The 22,066-nt window shown below is 47.1% G+C and overlaps 2 protein-coding genes and 1 non-coding gene across 3 annotated transcripts; 2 read left to right on the top strand and 1 right to left on the bottom strand.

Annotated features, from left to right (window-relative positions):
- Positions 1–679: 679 nt before the first annotated feature.
- tm6sf2b (transmembrane 6 superfamily member 2b) lies at positions 680–10,417 on the top strand. The gene is made up of 11 exons (XM_084676035.1): positions 680–783; positions 1,032–1,155; positions 2,925–3,028; positions 5,139–5,236; positions 5,347–5,450; positions 5,798–5,880; positions 6,582–6,706; positions 6,904–7,005; positions 7,390–7,482; positions 9,076–9,195; positions 9,403–10,417. Exons 2-11 carry the CDS (start codon positions 1,076–1,078, stop codon positions 9,649–9,651), a joined length of 1,158 nt encoding a protein of 385 aa, XP_084532161.1. The 5' UTR covers positions 680–783; positions 1,032–1,075; the 3' UTR covers positions 9,652–10,417.
- Positions 10,418–14,040: 3,623 nt separating this feature from the next.
- trnaa-agc (transfer RNA alanine (anticodon AGC)) lies at positions 14,041–14,113 on the bottom strand. Its single transcript has one exon. It is a non-coding gene; the product is annotated as a tRNA-Ala (tRNA).
- A 293-nt stretch (positions 14,114–14,406) lies between these two features.
- Positions 14,407–19,781, top strand: hapln4 (hyaluronan and proteoglycan link protein 4). The gene is made up of 5 exons (XM_084675956.1): positions 14,407–14,564; positions 15,370–15,496; positions 16,006–16,368; positions 16,623–16,925; positions 18,347–19,781. Exons 1-5 carry the CDS (start codon positions 14,556–14,558, stop codon positions 18,718–18,720), a joined length of 1,176 nt encoding a protein of 391 aa, XP_084532082.1. The 5' UTR covers positions 14,407–14,555; the 3' UTR covers positions 18,721–19,781.
- The last annotated feature ends 2,285 nt before the right edge of the window (positions 19,782–22,066 follow it).

Raw genomic sequence — 22,066 nt, forward strand, 5'->3', positions numbered from 1 at the left:
GTAAAATAATGGACCATGCTACCTACGTGACGGAATGGACCGCCCCCCCCACACACACACACACACACACACACAAACACACACAAACACACACACAAACACGCATGTATATGGGGTATGTTTGTATGTATGTATGTATGTACATATACTATAATCTTTCTGTAAGTACCAGGTGCAGATCCTGCATGGTGCTGCCTGGGATCACACTTAAATCTGAGATATGTGTCATCCAATATTTAAACATTTAAAATTATAATGGATCCTCTTCATGCATATTTTATATATAATTCCTTGAGCAGTCTGGTGTTTTTGGATGTAGCGCCCTCTTCTGGACAAAACATGTAACGTCAACACTGCAAACCATTTCCATAATACTAAAAGACACCCTGAGTGGGTTGCTAAATCAATTCAATTACTTTTGAAGGGTAATTATGCCTAAATTTGGGTTGGGTTGATAAGTTTGAATTGAACACAATGCGTCACGTCTATTATACCTACTCAAATGATGTCAAGATTAAAATGATTTCAGAATCAATGCGCAGTCATTTCATAAAGGGCAGTATTAGGCCCATATAGCTAAACGCAATGTAGGCTACTGCGGTTAAAAATTAGATGCTTAAAGTGGACCACATCTGATACGAATTATGTAAATCTCTGACAAACCAAGTTGCATAACTTGCCCTAAAAGCTTCTTTGTGTCCAGGTCATAATTCCCCTTGTTAACGCGGAGTTTGTTCCAGGGAAGCCAGAACTTGATTAATCCACCCAAAGACCAGCCAGACGGTAAGAGTTCGTGTTCTTCTTTACGAATGTTATTGCAAATTCTCACTGTGTTCGATATTAATAGTCTACCCATTCAACCAATCAACACTGGTGTCATTGTTTATTTATTTTTTAAATTCAAATATAGAAAATAGATATTAGACTACATTGTACATAGTAGCCTACATAGTTAACGTTATAGTAGTAGGTAAAGTTAGTACAGATCGTTGAAGATCGATTGCCTGCATGTTTTTTTGTTTTTTTCACAGCGGCTGATATTTATCCAGGGACTGTTTTTCCATCTTTTGAAAATATGGAAGTATTTGTTTTCCTATTTTCCTTGACGGCCCTCGGGGTCCTCTATACTATGAACAATGTTCCGGAGTTGCAAGAGTAAGTGATCACTTTTCTAATCAAACAGGTTGTTTAACCATAAAGGTTTTTTCAACTGTTTTCTTCCACAGATTGTATTTATCAATCATTTCAACGTAACTCCATTGGATGACGACGGACTCGAATGCCGTCTCTTATGTATGATAGATTGTATACACTAATATGATAGATTTATAAGTAATTATATATATATTAATATAGGACGATAATAGTAGGCTACGTCTTCTCAACTTAATTGTGCAGGTAATGACCTTTACAATGCGGAACATTCTATTTCTCACCGCTTGATGGCACTACCAGCTCGTGAGTCGACCGCACTGATTTCTTAATTCACCCCCCCCCCCCCCCCCTCCCAATTTTTTTTTCAAAATCTCTAATACTCAGTGAGTAGTACTTGTGTTAGCCAACTCGTAATTTCGTTGTCTAAACCCATGTCATGATGGTGAAATTGCCCAGATTATAAGACTCGTGTAGGCCTATTGAATGTCGAAGTCAAATTCCATGCAAGCCATCTGAGGCAAACCATGGAAACGTGTTTTGTTGTTGCGAATACAGGCCTGTAGTTGGGAAAGGATGAACTGTGACACATGATGGATGTTTTTGGGCTGAAACACGAACAACATTCAACAAAAATGAATTGCAGGCTATAGTTAGGATGGTTATGGATTCACCACTCTTCTATCTTTCCCCTATCAGAGAGATTTTTCTCTTTTTGAGCACACGTCATCCTCCCCCTTGGTGAATCTTTGGTGAAGCTGGCAGTCTGTGTATCCTGACAATCAATACAGGCAGCAAGGAGGAGTTTGATGAATTGCTCCTGACACGCAATGTGCACTGTGTTGTGTCGCTTTGCAAACAAACAGCTCTGTGTGCATAAATCTTCTATCTGGAGGTACAGCTAGGGAGCTTCCCTTTGACCTTGTTGTTTGGTTTCCCTCTACACACGCATTTGGAGAGGAATGCTGTTTACAGGGGGAAGCCCCGAGCACATTCATCTTTCTCTAGCACTGCGATAGTGGCATCTGACCGAACAGGAGATGCAGGGGACCTTACATGCCCTTGCTCCGATAGCTAGACCACAAGGAGGCTACCCGCCAACTTCTCCTCAATTTTCTCATTCCTAGATCCCATGTCTTCACTTGTGGTGACATGTTATCATCAAAGAAGCTCTGTTGGATGATTGAAGGTATCGCTGCAGAATAACGTAGGTGACCCTTGAGTTGGATCCATCACGCCTTGAAGCCTTTAATGCTGTGGTGACTGAAACCTGGAGCTCACTCGCCCCAAAGCGACCCTCCAGGGTCCCCCCCTTCAGGGTCCCTCTGGAGAGACCCCCCCCCCCCTTCAGGGTCTCTCTCTCCAGGGTCTCTCCCTCCAGGGTGCCCCCCTCCAGGGCCCTTCTCTCCAGGGGCCCCTTTCCCTGTCAGCCTCTTACCTGGGTAGCAATGCAACCCTTCCTGTCCTCAGTGACTCACACATCCAAGACTCTCTCACTCCTTCCTGAGCTCTGGGTGTTATGGCGTCATGAAGGCTCCAGCCTCTGTCTTCCCATTCATCCCTCTCATTAATTTACCAGAGGAGACCTTAGATAGAAACTAATTGGGAGAGAGAATGAGGCAGAAAATTGGTGGGAGATTGCTCCTTAAAAAGCACAGACTGAAAGTATGGAGACATTGTACGATAGCATTTGAATAACACTGATTGTCCCTAACATCTTATTATCGCTCTCTCTCTGTCCCCCCTCCCTCTCTGTCCACAATTCCCTGCAGACCCTATGTCATCCTACAGGTCGGTGCTGCAGTGCTGGTGTTTGTGTTTCTAGTGTACCTCCTGATGGCATGGCGTAACCCACCCAAAGACCTCCTATTCTTCGGTATTGTATGATCTCTGATTATTTATTTCACAACATTCCCATGCTTCATATTTCCAAGCTCAACTTTCCTGCTTTTGAAACGTCCAAAGAAACGTTTCTCCGTTTACTACGGTGTTTGCTGGGTTGGATTCCAGCGAACTTATACGATTTCCAGATTTTCTTATGCCCTCGTGTGAGCCAGATGAATTGTTTTCATTGTGAGTCTGCTGAAGCCTTGAAATCTTCTTAGCTACAATAGGATCACTGGTTAAGCTGGTTACCAGACTGGCATTGTAACATTGATGACGTGGAGGGCACCAACAATGTGGTCTTTTACAACACACACACACACACAATCTCATAGTAGCGACTGTTTAAATAACTTGACATACGTCAAAGGCATGTGAAATTAAATACCTCAGTAGCTCAAGACAGGCTTTCCCAACTCATGTTTCGACAGCCCTCTGCTATGCTATCAGAGCCCAAAGATTTAACCAGCCCAACATAGTGTTGGCAAATTGTATTTAGCTCTACATCGTGAAATGTTGTACTTAAATTGTCATCATCAGTATCTTCTGAAAGAACAAAAGGATAGATTCCACTGCGATTCATCCTGATCGGAACGACAACGGTGCATTCCTGCATCTCCAGACGTCGTCTGAGAAGCGCTCATGAGTGTCCAGTGCCCACGGCCATGCCAGCACTCCAGGGCTCCAACCCACCAGGATCACCCGTGGGGTCTCTGCATGGCTCCTCACCACAACACCGACCCATAATCCTCCCTGCCGTCTTCCCTGTTAGACCCTGGGAGATAACCCCCCTCCCTGGAGCTTACTGGGCCACAGGGTCCCCAGCAGACAGTGTGTGTGTCACGATCAGTGTTAATCACTGGACGACAGAATAGGAAGGTAGATAGGAGGGGATACGGCGCTGGAGCCTGATCATCAGTGAGAGACCCTTCCTCCCCCTCGCTCAGACGCACGGTGGGGTCATTACAAGGACGTCCGACAAAAATGGAGGGAGAACACATTTAGTCTGTGCCTCTTACAGAGTCTCTGTAAACCTACAGTATTCCAGTGCTTGGAAACGTACGAGTCGTCATAGCCTCGTCTTGCCGGCTCCAAAAGAATTGTGTAAATACGTCTTGTTAAGTGTCACAATAAGTACATGTTAATCAATGGAAGTTAACCATCCAGAGTTCCTTAAAAGGGTCAGAGTTGTCAACTATGGAGGAGGGAGCCAGTGTCTGCATCAGCACTGCGTTTCCAGTTTATCTGGAGCAAACTGGAGCCTTCTCTGGCAACTTCCGTCCCTGGCCTCCGATTAGGTGTCTCCATGGTTTATAGGCGGAGCTGCAGGCTGCAGGCCCAGGCCCGGTGTCTGTCTCCACGCCTGGCAGAGGTGCCCTCACTCTCACAGCTGGGCTCTTAACCTGGGGGAAACTCAGCCCACAGCTCCCAATATAAATCTCCTTCCAACCTCTATTGCTGGAGGACATCATTATCTCTCTCTCCACAGCCCTGGAAATCAATAGCTGGTTGGTAGCAGGGAAATATTTTAAACACAGATAGATGAGAGAGGGATCGAGAGAGAGGAGGAGGAGGGGGTGGGTAAAAAGAGAGAGACATAGTGAAGGAGTCTCATGAGGGGGAAAAAAGAAGTTGCGCTTTTCACCAATCCAGTCTTGTCAGAGCGTCTTTACAAGAAGTAAAGAACTTTGTTATTCGATTTATGAAAGAGTGAGACAGTGCAGATTGAGTAATTACATGGAGGATAAGCTCACCCTTTATCATAACCACAATGGGAGCATAACGATCATTGTTCCCTCCCTAGAGCTGCTTAACAACTTGAGTTTTCTGAGCTGAATTCCTCAACATACTGTACAAAGGCTTTTCTTTTACCAATGCTGAAATATTTTACAAATGCAATCAGTTTATGCTAATTGCAAGAACTTGTTGAAAAACAGTTACACATTAATCCAATTCATTTTCAGTGTAATTGAGGCATTTAAATGACCTTGTTGACTTGCTTTAGAATGAACTACTTTCTAAAATTATTGCCGTTCTACCACTCTCTTTCTCTCATCCATCTCCATATGAAAACATATCGATTTTTGTCCTGGTCTCCACAGCGTTTGCGGTTTTCTCCTTTACGTGTGTCATCGACCTTGTAAGTGCCCTGCAACACGATGGCTGGATCACTGGATTCATGGAGTTTTACCAGAAAGCGGTCAGTATTTATAATGTCTTCTTTTGTGTGCCATCTTTTATACGGGTCCCCTTTTTCAAGATCTTTCTGGCCTCATAGCTCTCCTGACAGTACCGATCCTCCACCTGCAGGGGGAGCCGTACCTGGGAACAGCCTACGGCATCATGATGTGCTACTGGGACGGAATCGTGCACTTCATCCTGTACCTGTTCATGATCTGCCGCATCACTGAGAGGTGAGGGTTGCCTGGCCTTCAGCTCGTCATCTCCGAGTGGTTGTAACAGAGGTGGTTCGGTGACTACACACACCTCTCGAACATGCTTGTCTGGGAACCTGAGAATAATGCTGAGCTCCTGAGTCTGTCCAAGACTACTGTACTCCCCCCCGTCCTACAGAAGTCCTTGGGTTAGACGTTAGAAACCCTTCTACTGTAGATAAATATTAACTGTATTTTTTTGCAGTGTGAATTGTTCTATTGTGAGTGTATCTCATTGATATACTGTAAGTAGTTCTATGTAGATATGCAAAAACAAATGAAGACATGCATAGTCAAAGTACTGACTTTGTGGTTCCTCCATCCAGGAAGGACTATCGCATCATGGGTCTCTTCTGGGCCGGGTCTCTGCTGGCTAACATGAGTATCTTTGTCACCGGTATTGTTGTAGGTGAGCTTCTCTTTCCTCCTCCATCCCAGCACAACAGCCTGGAAATCAATGGAACATCTGGCCTGCCTCGTATCATCAGTGTCACAGTTTAGACGTAGCAGAGGAACACAGAGCCCACGCTCGCTTTTGTATTTCACAGAACAAAGGGAAAATAGACAAGGCATCTGTTGTTGGAAGTTTCAAACGGCATGCCGAAGTCTGCCGGAGAATCAAACCGACCTCTGGTGTCGTTCTCACCAAAACGTTTTGTTTTCCAGTCATGCATTTACTTAAGATGTTGCCATGATTAAAATTAATTAGTCATAACTGGGTTAGAATAAATCATTTAAATATGTGTTTTGCGTGATCCTCTTTTGGCAGAGCCTCGTCAACGTGGCGTGTGTAAGACTCATGTCACCTTTCAACACGGTTAAAAATAGAATGCTCTACTTTTGGAAGTATCGTGGAACTCATTGTTCTAGAATCCCTGGGATGAAGCAACAGCATTCTCCCTCCCTCCCTCCCTCCCTCCCTCCCTCCCTCCCTCCCTCCCTCCCTCCCTCCCTCCCTCCCTCCCTCCCTCCCTCCCTCCCTCCCTCCCTCCCTCCCTCCCTCCCTCCCTCCCTCCCTCCCTCCCTCCCTCCCTCCCTCCCTCCCTCCCTCCCTCCCTCCCTCCCTCCCTCTTTCTCTGTCTTACTCTCCTCATCTCTGTTCCCTGGTAGGTAAACAAGGGTCAGATATTCGCCCTGCCTTCTGGCTCAACATGCCCTTCCTGCTGGTGCCTGTATGGGGGGCTGTCTCAGTCTTCACCAGCGCTAAGTCCAAGCAGTTGACTGGTGGATACAACGTAAGTGTAAAATGTAGAAAATGTTTATTCCTCTGGAATCTGCTCCTTCATCTCAAAGCTCCACTCCTTAAACAGTGTTTCGGGGAAAAATGGGGAATCAGGTGAAAACAATCTATTAAAACCTTAGCTAATTGTCTTTTTTTTTTTTTTTTTTTTACCTCATCAGACTATTGAAACTCACCCCTCTCCCTCCGCAGGCCATGTTCGTACAGTGCATGAGGCTGATCTGGCGTCCTCAGGACTTGATGCTGGTGCTGTTGGCGCTGGCTGCCATGGCCTTCACCATCTTCAGGGGCCTGGTGAGACACGAGACTCCTCCTCCTAATGCTCCACCCTATGACATCAGACAGCTCCTGGCCATGGCTTCTCACTAGTTCCTTCTCCGTCAAGTGAAACATGAAGAGAATGCTAGTGTGCTCAGCTCCAGGTCAGGTGTGGGAGAGTATTTACAGGGAGCAGAGCCTAACACTAAGCTTCATATTCATGTGGCGTGCGAACCAATAGACAGCTGGTTAGCTGCTCATGCTGTGAGCAGCGAAAGATCCGCACTCACCCTGAACAGCCGATGCAGTACTTTCTCCCCTTAAAGAGGTGTTATTCGTGTCGTAAATAACCTAACCACATTAGATATAGCAGCAGCTGTGCGGACAGACTAACCCTTCCCTGCCGTGTCCCCTCTGCAGGTGGCTCTTGACGCCCCCCTGGAGGCCTGTACCATCTACCTCAAGCAGTACGAGCCCTACCTGAAGGACCCCGTGGGCTACCCCAGGGTTATGGTGGGTAATTTAGACATCAGGCACACCCGAGCACAGCGCCCGCGGCCTCCGTTAACGACCGAGCCTCGCTCGGGGTCGAAGTAAGCGCATGCCCGCCCAGCCACCATGTTGGGTGAGATCAGCAGCAACTTCCTAGAAGAGTGGCTCTTTCTTACCTCTTTCTTACCACTCTCTCTCTCTCTCTCTCTCTCTCTCTCTCTCTCTCTCTCTCTCTCTCTCTCTCGTAGTGTCTCTGCGTGTCTCCCAGAAGTGATTACACCGCTATTTTTCATCATTACAGCAACAATGAGTTGGGGGCGAGAGGCCACCGCCTCCATGTGTCCCTCTCATTTGTTAGTCTGGAGCTGCACTGCGGTGACTGGATAGAATCACAGCCCCCGAAGGTTTCCTTCATCTGGCAAGCTGTGTTTTTCCCCCGTTTGAGTCGTGTCGGGGGTTCTTAGACGAGTCAATAGGTTATCCAAAGACCTTGCTGTGGCTCCAGTCCTGGCACAATGGCGGTTCATCGATCACGCAGGGAGCCGCATGCTGAGAAGTTGATAAGCTAATCCTTCCTCTGAGCCCAGCGGCGCGGTGGGTGGGAGAGGTGTGTGTGAGTGTGTGTGTTTGTGTTTGTGTCACTGCACGTCTGAGTGCATGCAAAGGCTGTATGTGTTTGTGTGTGTGTAATGGCATGTCTGTGAGCTTGCCAAAGCTGTGTGTGTGTGTGTGTGTGTGTGTGTGTGTGTGCTTTCTGTATCCAGAAAGGGATTTCTCAGGGTTGCACTGCTCTTGCGTTGACCGACCTTTTTAATCATTGACGGTGATAAACCACAGCAAGCAGACACGCTCGCAAACACTGAAGGGCGTTCGTGATTGGCTCTCAGCTTCTGGGCTCAGTTCATTAGGATTCATCCAGACGGCAGAGTCCAAATGAAAGCCGTTGCTCAGGGGTGTACGTCCACACGGCAACACCTGCAGTAAACAGACTTTCATGCTGAAAAATGTTCTCCACTGAAGTGAGAGTCACTTCTAAGAGTGTGTGGGCTGCAGTGGTGGTCATCTGTATTCTGTGTGGGTACTACAACTGCTGCAGCCCTGGTCCAGCTCTACCGGAGATGAGGATGGACTGTATTAATTGTCCATTGAGGTGTCAGAGCTCCCCTGTGAGGGAAGTGTAACACTGTCTCTGTCTCTCTCTCTCTCTCTCTCTCTCTCTCTCTCTCTCTCTCTCTCTCTCTCTCTGTCTCTCTCTCTCTCTCTCTCTCTGTCTCTCTCTCTCTCTCTCTCTCTCTCTCTCTCTCAATCTCTCTCTCTCTCAATCTCTCTCTCAATCTCTCTGTCTCTCTGTATCTTACCACCATCTCTCTGTCTCTCTGTCTCTCTCCATCTTACCACCATCTCTCTCTCGCTCTGTCTCTCTCCATCTTCCCACCATCTCTCTCTCGCTCTGTCTCTCTCCATCTTCCCACCATCTCTCTCTCGCTCTGTCTCTCCGTCTCTCTGTATCTTACCACCATCTCTCTCTCGCTCTGTCTCTCTCCATCTTACCACCATCTCTCTGTCTCTCTGTCTCTCTCCATCTTACCACCATTTCTCTGTCTCTGTTCCTAGATGCTGCACTTCCTGTTTTACGGCGTGCCCATCCTGGGGGCGCTGGTGTACGGCCTGGTGGAACCCGGCTGCAACTGGGTGCCTGACCTCAGCGTGTTCTTCGCCGGAGCCATGGCCCAGGTACGCTCACTGAGATACGGATCCATCACATGACCTCAGTGGTTATGAGTCACGTGACCTTAGTGATTTTTCTGTTGAGTGCCCCCAGTAGTTATCAGTCTTGTAACCTGGATGCTCATCAGTTAAATTACCTTGTGGTTATCCGTCATATGAGCTAGAATGGTAATTAGTCATGGTCACTTCTCTCTTTCTCTCTCTCCACTACAGTGCCAGTTTGCCCATATGGGAGGCTCCCTCCACTCTCGTACAATGGCCCCCTATCGTATCCCTGGAGACGCCTTCCTGGTTGTCATGGCTGCCAACCTGGTGTACGTGGCCATCCCTCAGATCATCGCCATGCGCTGCACCGAAAACCCCAACTTCTTCCTCACTGTGTCCTCCTTCCCAGGCCAGACAGGGCTTCCCTACAGCAAGGAGAAAGACACCTTGATAACTAACAAGATTAAGAGCTCTTGAATGGGAATCTTTCGTAAAGTATACTGCATGAGACCCATGTGCTTACCCACACAGCCTTTAATCAATACAGAGGAAACACAAGAGCGGCAAAGTGAAACGAATCTTCTTTGCTTGTTAAGACGTGATTGTCGCAGATCAGCAGGAATGGAAAACCCATTTCTGCATTAACTACATAGGGTCTTCTGCTGGTTTCAGTCAGTTTGAACTCAAGGATTACACTCATAATAACCGAGGCGACGAGATGAGGGGATGAGGAGAGGAAGGAAGGTGACAGGAGAGGGAGGCAGGGGCAGAGAGGGGAGAGGAATGGAGAGCAATCCATAAATTTTTCTATAAAACAGGGAACAAAACGATTGAGTGGTGTTAGTTCAGCTGCGGCTCTTAACCTCAGAGCGATCTGATTGGCCAGTAAGGCTCAGCCTGTGTTGTGGTTGGCAAAAACACCTCAGTCAACATTAGCCCTCACTGGGCGCTCCCAGCCAAACACACTGTCACAGAGCTGTCATGTTGCCAGTCTTTCCACCACACTCATAAATGGAGATGCTTGTTTAATAACAGGTACACCAGGCTGGGGCGGTTTTTGTTAAGCTCACTTCTGTGTAATATATTCAGCTAGTTCTACCCATCTCCCCCTCTCTCCCTCTCTCCCTCCCTCCTGACTGAGTGATGTCACTGTATTCTTTTTTCTGTGTGGGTACCCAGTAAACTTTGCCCCTCCCTGTCAATTGTTCTGTTATAAAAGGAAACTCATTGAATCCTAGCTGGATTTGACAAGCGTGTTTTCTGTGTTTTCTGCACAACATATTGATATAGTTGTTTCAGGTTCCCTCACAACCAATTACAGCCAGTGGTCTTTCTGATTAAATGTTATTGGGTAATTTAACACACGACTCACTGCCTGACAACTGAATACTGAATACAGAAACATTTAATCTCAGTGTAGACACTGAATCTGTAAATCCTGTAAATCTGTAAAGATTTAAATTGGAATAAACTTAAACATAGCATATGCCAGAGATTAGTTTTAACAGACACTCAGGAGGTAACAAATGAATATGCTGGAAAGACAGTTTTTTAAATAGTAGGTGTGAAAGCAGAAGTACTTTGTGCTCATATAGCAAAATACTTTGCATCCTGAGGTTACCATGTGACCCCCCATGAGACCACTCAATACACCCACGACAGGTAATTGAGAAGACAGAACAGCAAGCGTTTTCGAAACAGAGATAAATGTGTTATAGAGTAGCCCTGTGTAACCTACATCATCAATACCCAAGAGGTCCTCATCTAACAGCACACATATGGGTCAGTATGAGCTACACACACACACACACACGCACACAAACACACAAACACACACACACACACACACACACTAATCCATTCCCACTCAGCAGTTTTTGTCCTGCTGATGTATAGCAACACTGAACGGTCTGCTTGCACATGCTTGCACTGCCCCCTCTCCCACTCCCCCTCCCCCCTCTCTCCCTCCCCCTCTCACTCACACACACACACACACACACACAAACACACACACAAACACACACACAGTTTGACAGACACACGTGGACTTCCGGAGCAGTCTTGTCCGTGATGGGATCCACGAGGGACGTTCCCTGCCCCCCTCTGCAGACGTCTGCTCAGCCTGGCCCCCAGAGACCTCTGCCTCAGCTGCATATAGCACACAGGCTAAACAGACATAGGCAGATTCAGGCAGGCTGGGTTAGACAGCGTCAATAACTGTGGGTGTGAGGAGAGCAATACTGGAGGGTGGAAACTTTACATAAAGGCCTATGGGAACTCTACTTAGGCGTTTCTTCATTTCCATAATATCATTCCTTTATCGTTGCTTACATTTCAATTTGTTATATGTCGTACACAAAACTTTGTTAGTTCGAGGGGTAAATTAAACTTTTTAGATGTAACTGTGCTGATGATAATATATATTGTTATAATGATTAAGATGAAAAATTAATAATTTCAAATTATTCCGATGTTTGTATATGTGCTGTGTATATTTTTCTGACATATTACAACAACAAGAAAAGATGGAGGATGCGGGCATCGTTCCCGCTACCTCTCGCATGCTAAGCGAGCGCTCTACCATTTGAGCTAATCCCCCGGTGGAGCCAACCACTTTATTAATATCAAACTGACCATCAGGGGTCAGTAAATTCTTCGTATTTTACTTGAATTAATGCAAAATTAAGAAAGACAAAAAAGAATGTTACCATTCTTTTCAAAAACAATTGAACGTGCTGTATCTAACCAACTGTCAAACTTTCTCTCTCAGAACAACCTGCTTGACCCCAACCAATTTGGCTTCAAGACTGGCCACTCCACAGAGACTGCCCTCCTTTCAGTCACCACTGCCCTCCAGTCTGCCAGAGCGGCTTCCAGGTCATCCGTCATCATTCTGCTGGACCTTTCTGCAACGTTTGATATGGTTAACCACCAGATCCTGCTCTACAGACTTTTTGAGATGGGCATCACTGGCACAGCACTCCAGTGGATCTCATCCTACTTGTCGGGAAGATCCTACCAAGTCTCCTGGGGAGGCAAACTGTCAGGCCCTCGCCAGCTCTCCACTGGTGTCCCACAGGGCTCCGTCCTTGGACCCCTCCTCTTCTCTCTGTACACCACCTCACTTGGACCAATCATCACCTCTCATGGCTTCTCCTATCACTGCTACGCTGACGACACGCAGCTGTACCTGTCGTTCCCCCCAACTGATCCAGGGATCTCAGCTAGGATTGAGGCCTGCCTCACAGACATCTCCGCCTGGATGACCGAGCACCACCTCCAGCTGAACCTCACCAAAACAGAACTTCTCATCATTCCGGCTAAACCCTCCATCTCCCACGATCTCTCAATCACCCTGAGATCTGCAACGGTGACCCCTTCATCCTCTGCCAGGAACCTTGGGGTTACCATGGATGACGAGCTCTCCCTCATGGCCCACATGGCTGCAGTCTCTCGATAGTGTAGATTCACCCTCTACAACATGGCCCCCCAGTGGTGGAATCAACTCCCCACCTCCATCAGAGACACTGACTGTCTCCCCACCTTCAAGAAAAGGCTCAAGACGCACTTGTTCCGGGAGTACAACGGTACTTAGTAATGGTTTGCTTGACCCGATGTTAGTTTACTCAAGGATCACAATGACTCTTGCTTAGAGACTTGTTGCTCTTGTGGTTAGTGGTAACTGATTAAAATGTTTGTACTTGCTGTGATATATTGTTTTTATTATTGTGGCTTGTTTTTCTACAGGTACACCTGCACTTATAGCGGTTCATGTTATGTAATTGTAACTTGTTTAACTACATGCTCTTATGGTTCTTCTCTTTGGCACTTATTTTGGTTGTTCACAATGTATCCTTCATGTTTTGGCTACCTGCAATGTTTTTGTGGCCATGTTGTTGTTATTATCAGTGACCTATGCACTTTCTAAAGTTCTCTCTTGGAAGTTGCTTTGGATAAAAGTGTCTGCTAACTGAATAAATGTAATTGTAGTTTGAGGGGTAAATTAGACTTTTTAGATGTAACTGTGCTGATGATAATATATATTGTTATAATGATTAAGATGAAAAATAAATAGTTTCAAATTATTCCGATGTTTGTTTCATTAGCTCCCTCACCAAGAAAGCACAACAGAGTATGTGCTTCCTGCGGCAGCTGAAGAAATTCAACCTGCCAAAGACAATGATGGTGCACTTCTACACAGCCATCATTGAGTCCATCCTCACCTCCTCCATCACCACCTGGTACGCTGCTTCCACTGCCAAGGACAAGAGCAGGCTGCAGCGTATCATCCGCACTGCAGAAAAGGTGATTGGCTGCAATCTGCCTTCCCTCGAGGACCTGCACACCTCGAGGACCGTGAGACGGGCGAAGAAGATTGTGGCTGACTCCTCCCACCTTGGACATTCCCTGTTTCAGTCACTCCCCTCTGGCAGAAGGCTGCGGTCCATCAGGACCAAAACCTCACGCCATACAAACAGTTTCTTCCCTTCCGCTGTTGGCCTCCTCAACAAGGCCAAAGCTCACACTGACTGAATGTCCTTAAAAAACTATTTACATTTTGCACTACACTCAATTCCTGTAATTATTTGTATTTTATATTGTATTCTATATTGTAAATTGGCAACTTATATTTTACTTTATTGTAGATTTTATTTTAATTATATTCCACTTAGTATTGCTAGTTTATGTATCCTTAGTATAGTTAGACCACATATTTAAATTTAAGATTCCTATATGTTTACTGTATGCACCTTCCTGCCAAAGCAAATTCCTTGTCTGTGCAAACTTTCATGGCGAATAAATCCCATTCTGATTCTGATTCAGATGTGCTGTGTATATTTTTCGACACGTTACAACAAGAAAAGATGGAGGATGCGGGCATCGATCCCGCTACCTCTCGCATGCTAAGCGAGCGCTCTACCATTTGAGCTAATCCCCCGGTGGAGCTCACGTCATACCTAATATCTAGATGACCACAGGGGTCAGTAAATTCTTCGTATTTTACTTGAATGAATGCGTAATCAAGAAAAATACGTCAATGAAAATAAAAATTACGATATAAAAAATGACAAAAAATACATAGGTATACTATGTACTTATTTGTACACTGGGCTATATCCTGATTTGCTCGTAGCTCTGTATAACTGTGAAAGGGTTTCCCACGTCATTATGCTGAAAATGAGGTACGCGGGAGTCGTCCCACTATCCTGGAGATTCAGTCCGTCAGCAGTTCTCCTGCATTGCCATAATCAGACAGCAATGGGACAAGAAACCGCTACCGCAGTAGAGAGGGGATACGAGTCAAGTACTGCACCACTGGCCCATCCGAAGCACACAGTTTACGACGGCACATTTAACTTCGTCCAGAAAGTATTGTATTTATGATGATGGTAAGTTATCATGTGATGTAGTGGTTTGGTTCCTTGTGTCATGCGCACTTTTTACTGCATGGATGTCATTGTGTTTAGCCTTGATAACAATGTATCTTGCAGGCAGCACAGTTGCGCATGTAGATTAAACCTGCATCATGCGTTCGAAATTCAACGAACTCTCATGAAGAGTGTCATCATAACATATGCTCTGCTTTTGCAGTTAGTCCGGCAGCATTATAATACATTTTTTTTAATGCGTAACAAAGAAGATTTCTTCTGCAAGATGCTGCATACGACGTTCATGACATTGTACTTAAATTCCAGAAACAGCCTATAAGCCTACTTATCCAATGTGTATCAATGTGTAGGCTACTGTGCAGACAACCAGTATGACTGCAAAATATTTGATCCGGCAATGATACTACATATACTCTGCCCAGATTTACCTTACATTTCTACCTACCGTATATGTATATTATTTTATGACATCCAGCCAAATACTTTTTTGTTTAAGTTTTCATCACCATCATCTCACCTCCCCTCACTGTTGCAACCGACTGACAAGAAATGCCTTAACTCAAATCCCCTCCACTGACTCCACACTCAACCCCTGCCCCAAACCCCCTCGTATGAGCAACCCTGTTTACACAGCCAGCATGAAACCGTTTCAGCATTTATTTCCGCGAGTGTTTATGTGAAACCTAAAGTACCTTCGTGAGAATACACTCCCTGGCATGCCACTGGAAGATTCCGGGCTCCAGGGGACCCTTATGAATCCATCCCCCACCTGTGTCCCCCCCCCCCCACCCCCCTCCCCCTACAGATGTTCACCAAGGCCCCGGTCCTGAACACGGGGATAGTGGCTTACACCTGTCTACTCGTCACCCTGTCCGTGACCTCCCTCCCAGCAGATATAGAGAAAGGGAGGAGGAGGGTGGTCCATGTCCTCGGTAAGATTTCGTCTTCTCTTCCGACTCTCAGTGTTCTTAACAAGCTGAAAGATCGCTTTCCAATCACACACATACTTCATCTCTGGAGAAAAGTATGTTTTATCCCGCAGAGAGAAAACTATTTAAAAAAAAGAGCAGCTGTTATGTTTGCTAAAGATAAAAAGTACTGCCAAGAGTGAGATTTCCTTCAGGAATATAGATGATATAAATCTGTTAGAGGCTCCTTCAGCTTGGCTGCATCACTCTCTTGTGTCGTGTGGTTAATGGCTAGGTCCTTAGAAGCAGAGCACGAAACACACACACACACATACACAAAGTCTTAGGAACAGCTTGTGTGCCAGTAACACAAACCAGACCCCCTGGGTCCAATAGGTGGGCGTAGGTACTGCAGTGGAAACACTGTACCTGGCTCAATTTTGTCTTCGCCTAAGTAGCTAACTCCACACGTACAAAGTCTGTTATTTTGCAGTGACTCAAACTCACACCAACCCCTCCCCCCTTCCCGGTAGAGGACGAGACCGGGGCGGTGATTGTGCAGACGGCTCCCGGTAAGGTGATCAGTCACCGCGGGGGCTCCATCACCCTGCCCTGCCGGTTCCACCACGAGCCCGAGAACTCCGACCCGGACCGCGTCCGCATCAAGTGGACCAAGGTGACGGATGCGCTGCAGTTCGTGGACGTGTTTGTGGCGCTGGGCCGCCAGCAGAGGGCGTTCGGGGGGTATCTGGGACGGGTGTCCCTGGAGCAGGCGGGCCCGGAGGACGCCTCCGTGGTCATCCACAACGTCACGCTGGACGACTACGGGCGCTACGAGTGCGAGGTGACCAACGACATGGAGGACGACACGGGATTCGTTAACCTCGACCTCGAAGGTCAGATGGACATCCGAGGACGAAATCATGACCTGCTTTAGGAAGCGGACATGCTTGTTGTTACCCAGCATTCGCATACCAACAGGTGTCATAGTAAATACGACAGACATGTATGTAAATATAAAAGTACACTTGCTGGGGAAACAAAGTACACTCATAAAAGAACAAGTTTAGAGCAAGTTTAACAGAGGCATTATTTAGGCTGAACAAAACGAAACAGGCGATAGTGACCCAGCGCCCCTGTCTCCCTCTAGGTGTGGTGTTCCCCTACTACACTCCAGTAGGGCGCTACAAGCTCAACTACCAGCAGGCAGAGGAGGCTTGCCGAGGGCAGGACGCCATCTTGGCCTCCCATTCCCAGCTGCACAAGGCCTGGCTGGAGGGGCTTGATTGGTGCAACGCTGGCTGGCTGGAGGATGGCTCGGTCCAGTACCCCATCTCACACCCCCGGGACGAGTGCGGCAGGAAGGACACCCCTGCGGGGGTCCGCAACTACGGTTACAGACACAAGGAGGACGAGCGCTACGACGCCTTCTGCTTCACCTCCAACCTTAACGGTGAGTGTTTGTGTGTCTTTGCCTATGTGGTGCCACTGCCAAGAGTCCGCTCCTCTCTCCTCTCCGCTGCTTCCTTCCTCTGCAGTGATCTGACGTCAAATTAAAGTACGTGCTAAACAGTTTTAGGTGGTCTCTCCTTACCTGTTAATGATCAGAGCTGTGGAGATGAAGGCGAAGAGAAGAGGTGATTGTTCTGTGTATAGGGGGGGGGGGGGGGGGCAGGGTAGCCCCGTTACTGTCTTCCACGAGGGATGGCCTCAGATCTCTTCCTGTGATCTGGCAGGCTTAAGGCCCTAGGATTCAGATCAGACTGTTTATTCTGCTCAATGAGAAGGGGCCACAGGGTCACCAGGCTGCTCTTTCATCTTGGGCCTCTTTGATTCCCATCACACCCACACAACAGTGTGACAGTGTGGGACACCTGGAACCCACCCGCGGCCTTCTGCAGACTTCATGATGAAACCAAACTAAAGTTGAAGAATCTCAGGAAAGGGTAAAGTTTTGAGGGCACAGCAGTATTCTGCGCAAGGCCTTGACAGAATAAAACATCTCGTACAGGGGAATTTGAATCCTTTCATTCTGTCAAAAACATGATTTACAGCCAGGAGTCTGTGAAAGTTACTGTGGGCAATGGCGACTAGTGAAAGAATTATAATTTTGCATGCATTCCTTGAAACAAAATACAGCCTTTGTTCTTTAGAAAACAAAAATTGAATTCCTATGAACATGAAAGCTGGTCTGAGGTGAACAGACTGTATGTATGGAGGGAGAGCAGAACGCCCATCCTCATCACCGTGAGGTAATTCATGTGGACAATCTGGCCCAAGACTGGAGCTTCAGGAACGATTGTGGCCGATACTGTTACACACCATCTGGAGGACATTTACAGAGTGGGCCTCTGGGAAATATGAGACCATGTTCTTCCCCGACAGGCAGAAGTTGCGTAAACAAACGGTGAATCGATAGCCAAGAGCTGGAGTTCTCTGGTGCTGACTCTGGTTCCCTGGATCCAGGTTCTCAGAACACAGTTCACTTCAGGTCAAATTGCAAATTGCAGGACCATTTTTTGTAACATTAACAAAGGGAAAAATTGGTCCCCCTGGGCGAGATTAAAGTACAAATGGAAGCGTTTTAGAGTAATTTTAGCCAGAAGGGCCGTCAATAGGTAAAGTATTGCTTCTCTATTTGGAGATGGAGTATTTGCCTGCGCTGAATGGATGTTGGCTTGATTGAGTATTCTGTCCACACGAGGCTCAGGAGAAGGCTCAGACCCAGTCTCGTCTGGGCGGAGAGTCTGGGCAGACCGACCCCTTCCCTCGGGGCTCCTGCAGTCTCAGGTAGCTCTCTCCCCTCTCTCTCCTTTATCCCTCATCCCCTGCTCTCTCTCTCCCTCCCCCACCCCTCCTCTCTCCCTGCTCCAGGCAAGGTTTACTTCCTGAAGCGCTTTAAGAAGGTGAATTACGCCGAGGCTGTGAAAGCTTGCCTGCGTGACGGCTCGTCCGTGGCCAAGGTGGGGCATCTGTACGCCGCCTGGAAGCTCCAGCTGCTGGATCGCTGCGAGGCCGGCTGGCTGGAGGACGGCAGCATCCGGTACCCCATAGTGAACCCCCGTTCCCGCTGTGGAGGAGCCCAGCCCGGCGTCCGCAACCTGGGCTTCCCCGATAAGAAGTTCCGCCTCTACGGAGTCTTCTGCTTCCGCAAGAACAAAGAGGGAGAAGGCCCCAGGCCCACACGGCTCCCGTCGCTGAGGAGTGGCAGCAACGACCTCCCCGTGAACACAACCAGGTCCATCTAGAGCGGAGAGGCTAGGCAGACAACCAACACAGCAATTAAATCCATGGCTTCTTTCGAAAACGCATAGTGACGAGACTCATTCTGAGATTTGCCAGGGAGGAGAAGCGTGGCGGTGTTAAATCAGAGGTGACGTCTTTCTCTGTCTTCTGGGGTGTCAGACAGTCCGTCCTTCGTAGGAGCAAGAGAGACTCTGCTATCATCGCTGGCTACCACAAGCTTAAATACAACTGTTTATGTGTGCCTGTGTGTGTCTGTGTGCGTTTGTGTGTGTTCGCCTTACACAGTCTGTTTTGTCCCTGTGGGTTTGAAGGGAAAAAGAGAGAGTTTTCCTGTGATAAAAGAGAAATAAAATACTCTGAACAACCAGAGAGACATTAATTAGCAGCCAGCACAGACAGACAGGCAGGCAGGCAGGCAGGCAGGCAGGCAAACAGGCATGCAGATAGAGGGGTGGCTGTCTAAAATACATTGTCAGAGGTCTGATTAAGACAGACATAATTAGCTACAAACCCAATTCATGCTCATGCAGCCCACTGTAAGGTGTCAGGGGCCAGCACGAGATTTGGAAGAGAATGGCATGGCTTTTTCACCCTACCAATGAAGCCTCATCCATTTGGTTGCCAGGTTTGGCCGTAACCCCCCTCCTCAACATGCATGTAGAAGAGTTACAACATTGGCCTAGATTACCAAAACACAAAAAGCGTAAAATGGGAAAATACTGCTCTTGCCCTTTGCTTTCTCCTAAGCCGGCTCTCTTACATTAGCCCAGCCAGCATGTTCATGATCTGTGGGACTGCAGGCTGAGATACCTGAACTAAGATCTCTTTAGATAGGCTACTTGCTGAACCTTCAAGCTGCTTGTTCACCTTCAGAGCTATGCAGAGCTATACAGCCATAGTTATCTGTTCTGCACTCTTTGTTCTATTACCAGAGAGCACAATTTTACCCAGTGGACACATTGCCTTTGTCTTGATTTATGAATGTATGAGGAGAAAAGGATTCTTTAAGAGAACCTTCCGAGGTGGAGAATGAAGCCTTGACAATACCGGTGATTAAATATGTGATGCTAATAGAAAATAACCCGTCTCTGCCTCTTCATTACCTACACTCTTCACCTTTTGCTTGATTTTTGTCAAAAGTTTTTTATTGTATTTTTTTTGGGGGGGCTGAGACAGGGGGGCACAGGGGGGCCAAGTGTCACAGAAGTGACCGCGCCGTTGCCGTGGCAACAGCCGCGAGTCGGCTTGAGGTCGCGGAAAAGTAGCAAAGTCTCATGATGGAGTGATTATTGCTAAGTGATGAGAGCCACAGAAACTGAATGCGCCGATGATTAGAATAAGACATTCTGTCCAGCGACAGCACAGGGGTCTGTTAAGGCATAAGACGGGGGGGGGGGGGGACAGAGGGAGGGGAAAGTAGGCTATGTGGGAGAGGGTGGCGAAGAGATGGAACAACATCTCAGACTTCAAGCTCAGGAACTGCGAATGGATGAAAATGCTATTTTCATTTCAGCAAACCTCCTCTCCTTCCCCAGGCACAAAATGAAATGAGGTGACCCAATAACAGTTGGGTCGCCTCCCCAGCCCCCCCCCCCCCCGGACAGTAAACTGGGGTGCAGACGGCCACGCTTGCTTTCATTCAAGTCTCATTTATCATCCCCTGCAAGAGGGGTCAGGGGTCGGGCTTGTAGAACTACAGGCCTAAGAGGACGAGGGTCAGCTGGAAGATCTAATCCAGAGGTGCGGCCAGAGCTGAATCCCTGCCTGTCCAGATGGACGGTCTCTCTCTCCCCCATCTGCCGCCTCAGCTCCCTGACAACTCTGTCTATACACTGTGGCTGTATACACAGCTTGGTTTTGATGGCACAGAGGGTTGCTGCGGTAACAAAAAAAATCTTCTTTAACAGCAGCCCTGCTGTGCTCGCTAATGATTCCATAGACAAATAAACTTGGATAAATTGATTTGACTCTCAATATAGCATGCTTGCAGCCAGAGGGCTGTTTGCTAGAGTCATTCAGAGTAGTTCATTGCTACTGTAGTTCATTTTATTCTTTGAAGTTGTAGAATACAATAACTATAGAAGATCATATAGAATTTTGAACTTCTATATTACATTTTTGTTATTACAGAGAGAGTACTTTAAAAAACGACTACAAAAAGGTACTTGTAAGTACCGGTACTGAAATCAAGTTATCCTCAGTTCCAATGTGAATGATACCCAACACTCATAAACAACTTCACAAATCACACCTTTTCCCCAAACAACTTGCCTAAATGCGTTATACACAGTTTGCAGGGCATTGAGTAATTTACTAAAAAGATGCCGGATGTACGTGCTCTGCATTAGAAACAGTTAGTTTCTGGAAAGACTAATTGGCAAAAATTGCAGAAGGTTTCCCTGGAGCGCGGCCATTTAAATATTCAGCTCTGCTGAGGTAATTGAAAGTGTTTACCAGCTAATGAAGCGTTTTGTGGATAATAAATGTGAGCCCGCCAAGGCCTTGTCGTCCTCACCTGCAGTGCAGTTGAAAAGAAGGTTCCTCAGGTGTTTACCCAGACCCCTTCACCCCCCCACCCACCCTTCAATCCTCTCTCCTCTCTATCCTCTCTCCCCTCCCTCCCTCCCCTCCCTCCTCTCTCCCCTCCCTCCCTCCCCTCCCTCCTCTCTCCCCTCTTCTCTCAGACCCAGTCCCGCTGTTTGGATGCGATTGAAAGCAGCTACAGCCCCTGATCTAGAGTGAGAACACGCTATTCTCACTGGGCTGTTTCAGCAATCCCAGATTGGGTCGACAAAGAGTAGTGGGAGGTTAATGAAACAATTCAAACCTTTTTTCTGCAGCAATGAGGCAGTGTGTGTGTGTGTGGGAAAGGTAGAAAAGACAGCAGAAACACCAAGGCAATGAAGTGAACAAGCCGGAGGAACACAGGACTGGAGAGTGCTTGTGAGGGGGCGAGAGAGAGAGAAAAACAAAGGGATCCAGAAGAAGTGAGGGGAGAATGATGAAAGACCTCATCTGACTCGAGGGCTGCAGATCCTCTGCAGGAACAAGGAACATGATTGGCTGGTAAGAGAGCTATTGTGTTCCTATTGGAAAACAAAGGATTAGGAATCTCCAAGGAGGGTCCATGACTGACTCAGAGACCAATCCTCCTCACCCATCGTACCCATGACCTCACAGTAACAACACTTTTCAAGTGTCTGTGTGTGTGTGTGTGGGGACCCTTTGTTTATGTGCTAGGGATAATAGGAAAATACTTCTAAACTAATATTAAAGTAGTACTAGTAAATGTATGACCATACCGGAGCTGTGCTCCGTTGACACACCCAAATGTGACTTGTTAGTTGA

This window comes from Hypomesus nipponensis, chromosome 16 (assembly GCF_054491055.1).
Source record: "Hypomesus nipponensis isolate SF chromosome 16, ASM5449105v1, whole genome shotgun sequence".
NCBI lineage: Eukaryota > Metazoa > Chordata > Actinopteri > Osmeriformes > Osmeridae > Hypomesus > Hypomesus nipponensis.

Excerpts from the sequence above, each read along its gene's own strand:
- tm6sf2b (XM_084676035.1), top strand. The coding sequence starts at position 1,076 with ATGGAAGTATTTGTTTTCCTATTTTCCTTGACGGCCCTCGGGGTCCTC. Across the intron at positions 7,483-9,075 it reads TGGGCTACCCCAGGGTTATG|ATGCTGCACTTCCTGTTTTA; the intron begins GTGGGTAATTTA and ends CTCTGTTCCTAG. Across the intron at positions 9,196-9,402 it reads TCGCCGGAGCCATGGCCCAG|TGCCAGTTTGCCCATATGGG; the intron begins GTACGCTCACTG and ends TCTCCACTACAG.
- hapln4 (XM_084675956.1), top strand. Across the intron at positions 16,369-16,622 it reads CGTTAACCTCGACCTCGAAG|GTGTGGTGTTCCCCTACTAC; the intron begins GTCAGATGGACA and ends GTCTCCCTCTAG. Across the intron at positions 16,926-18,346 it reads CTTCACCTCCAACCTTAACG|GCAAGGTTTACTTCCTGAAG; the intron begins GTGAGTGTTTGT and ends TCCCTGCTCCAG.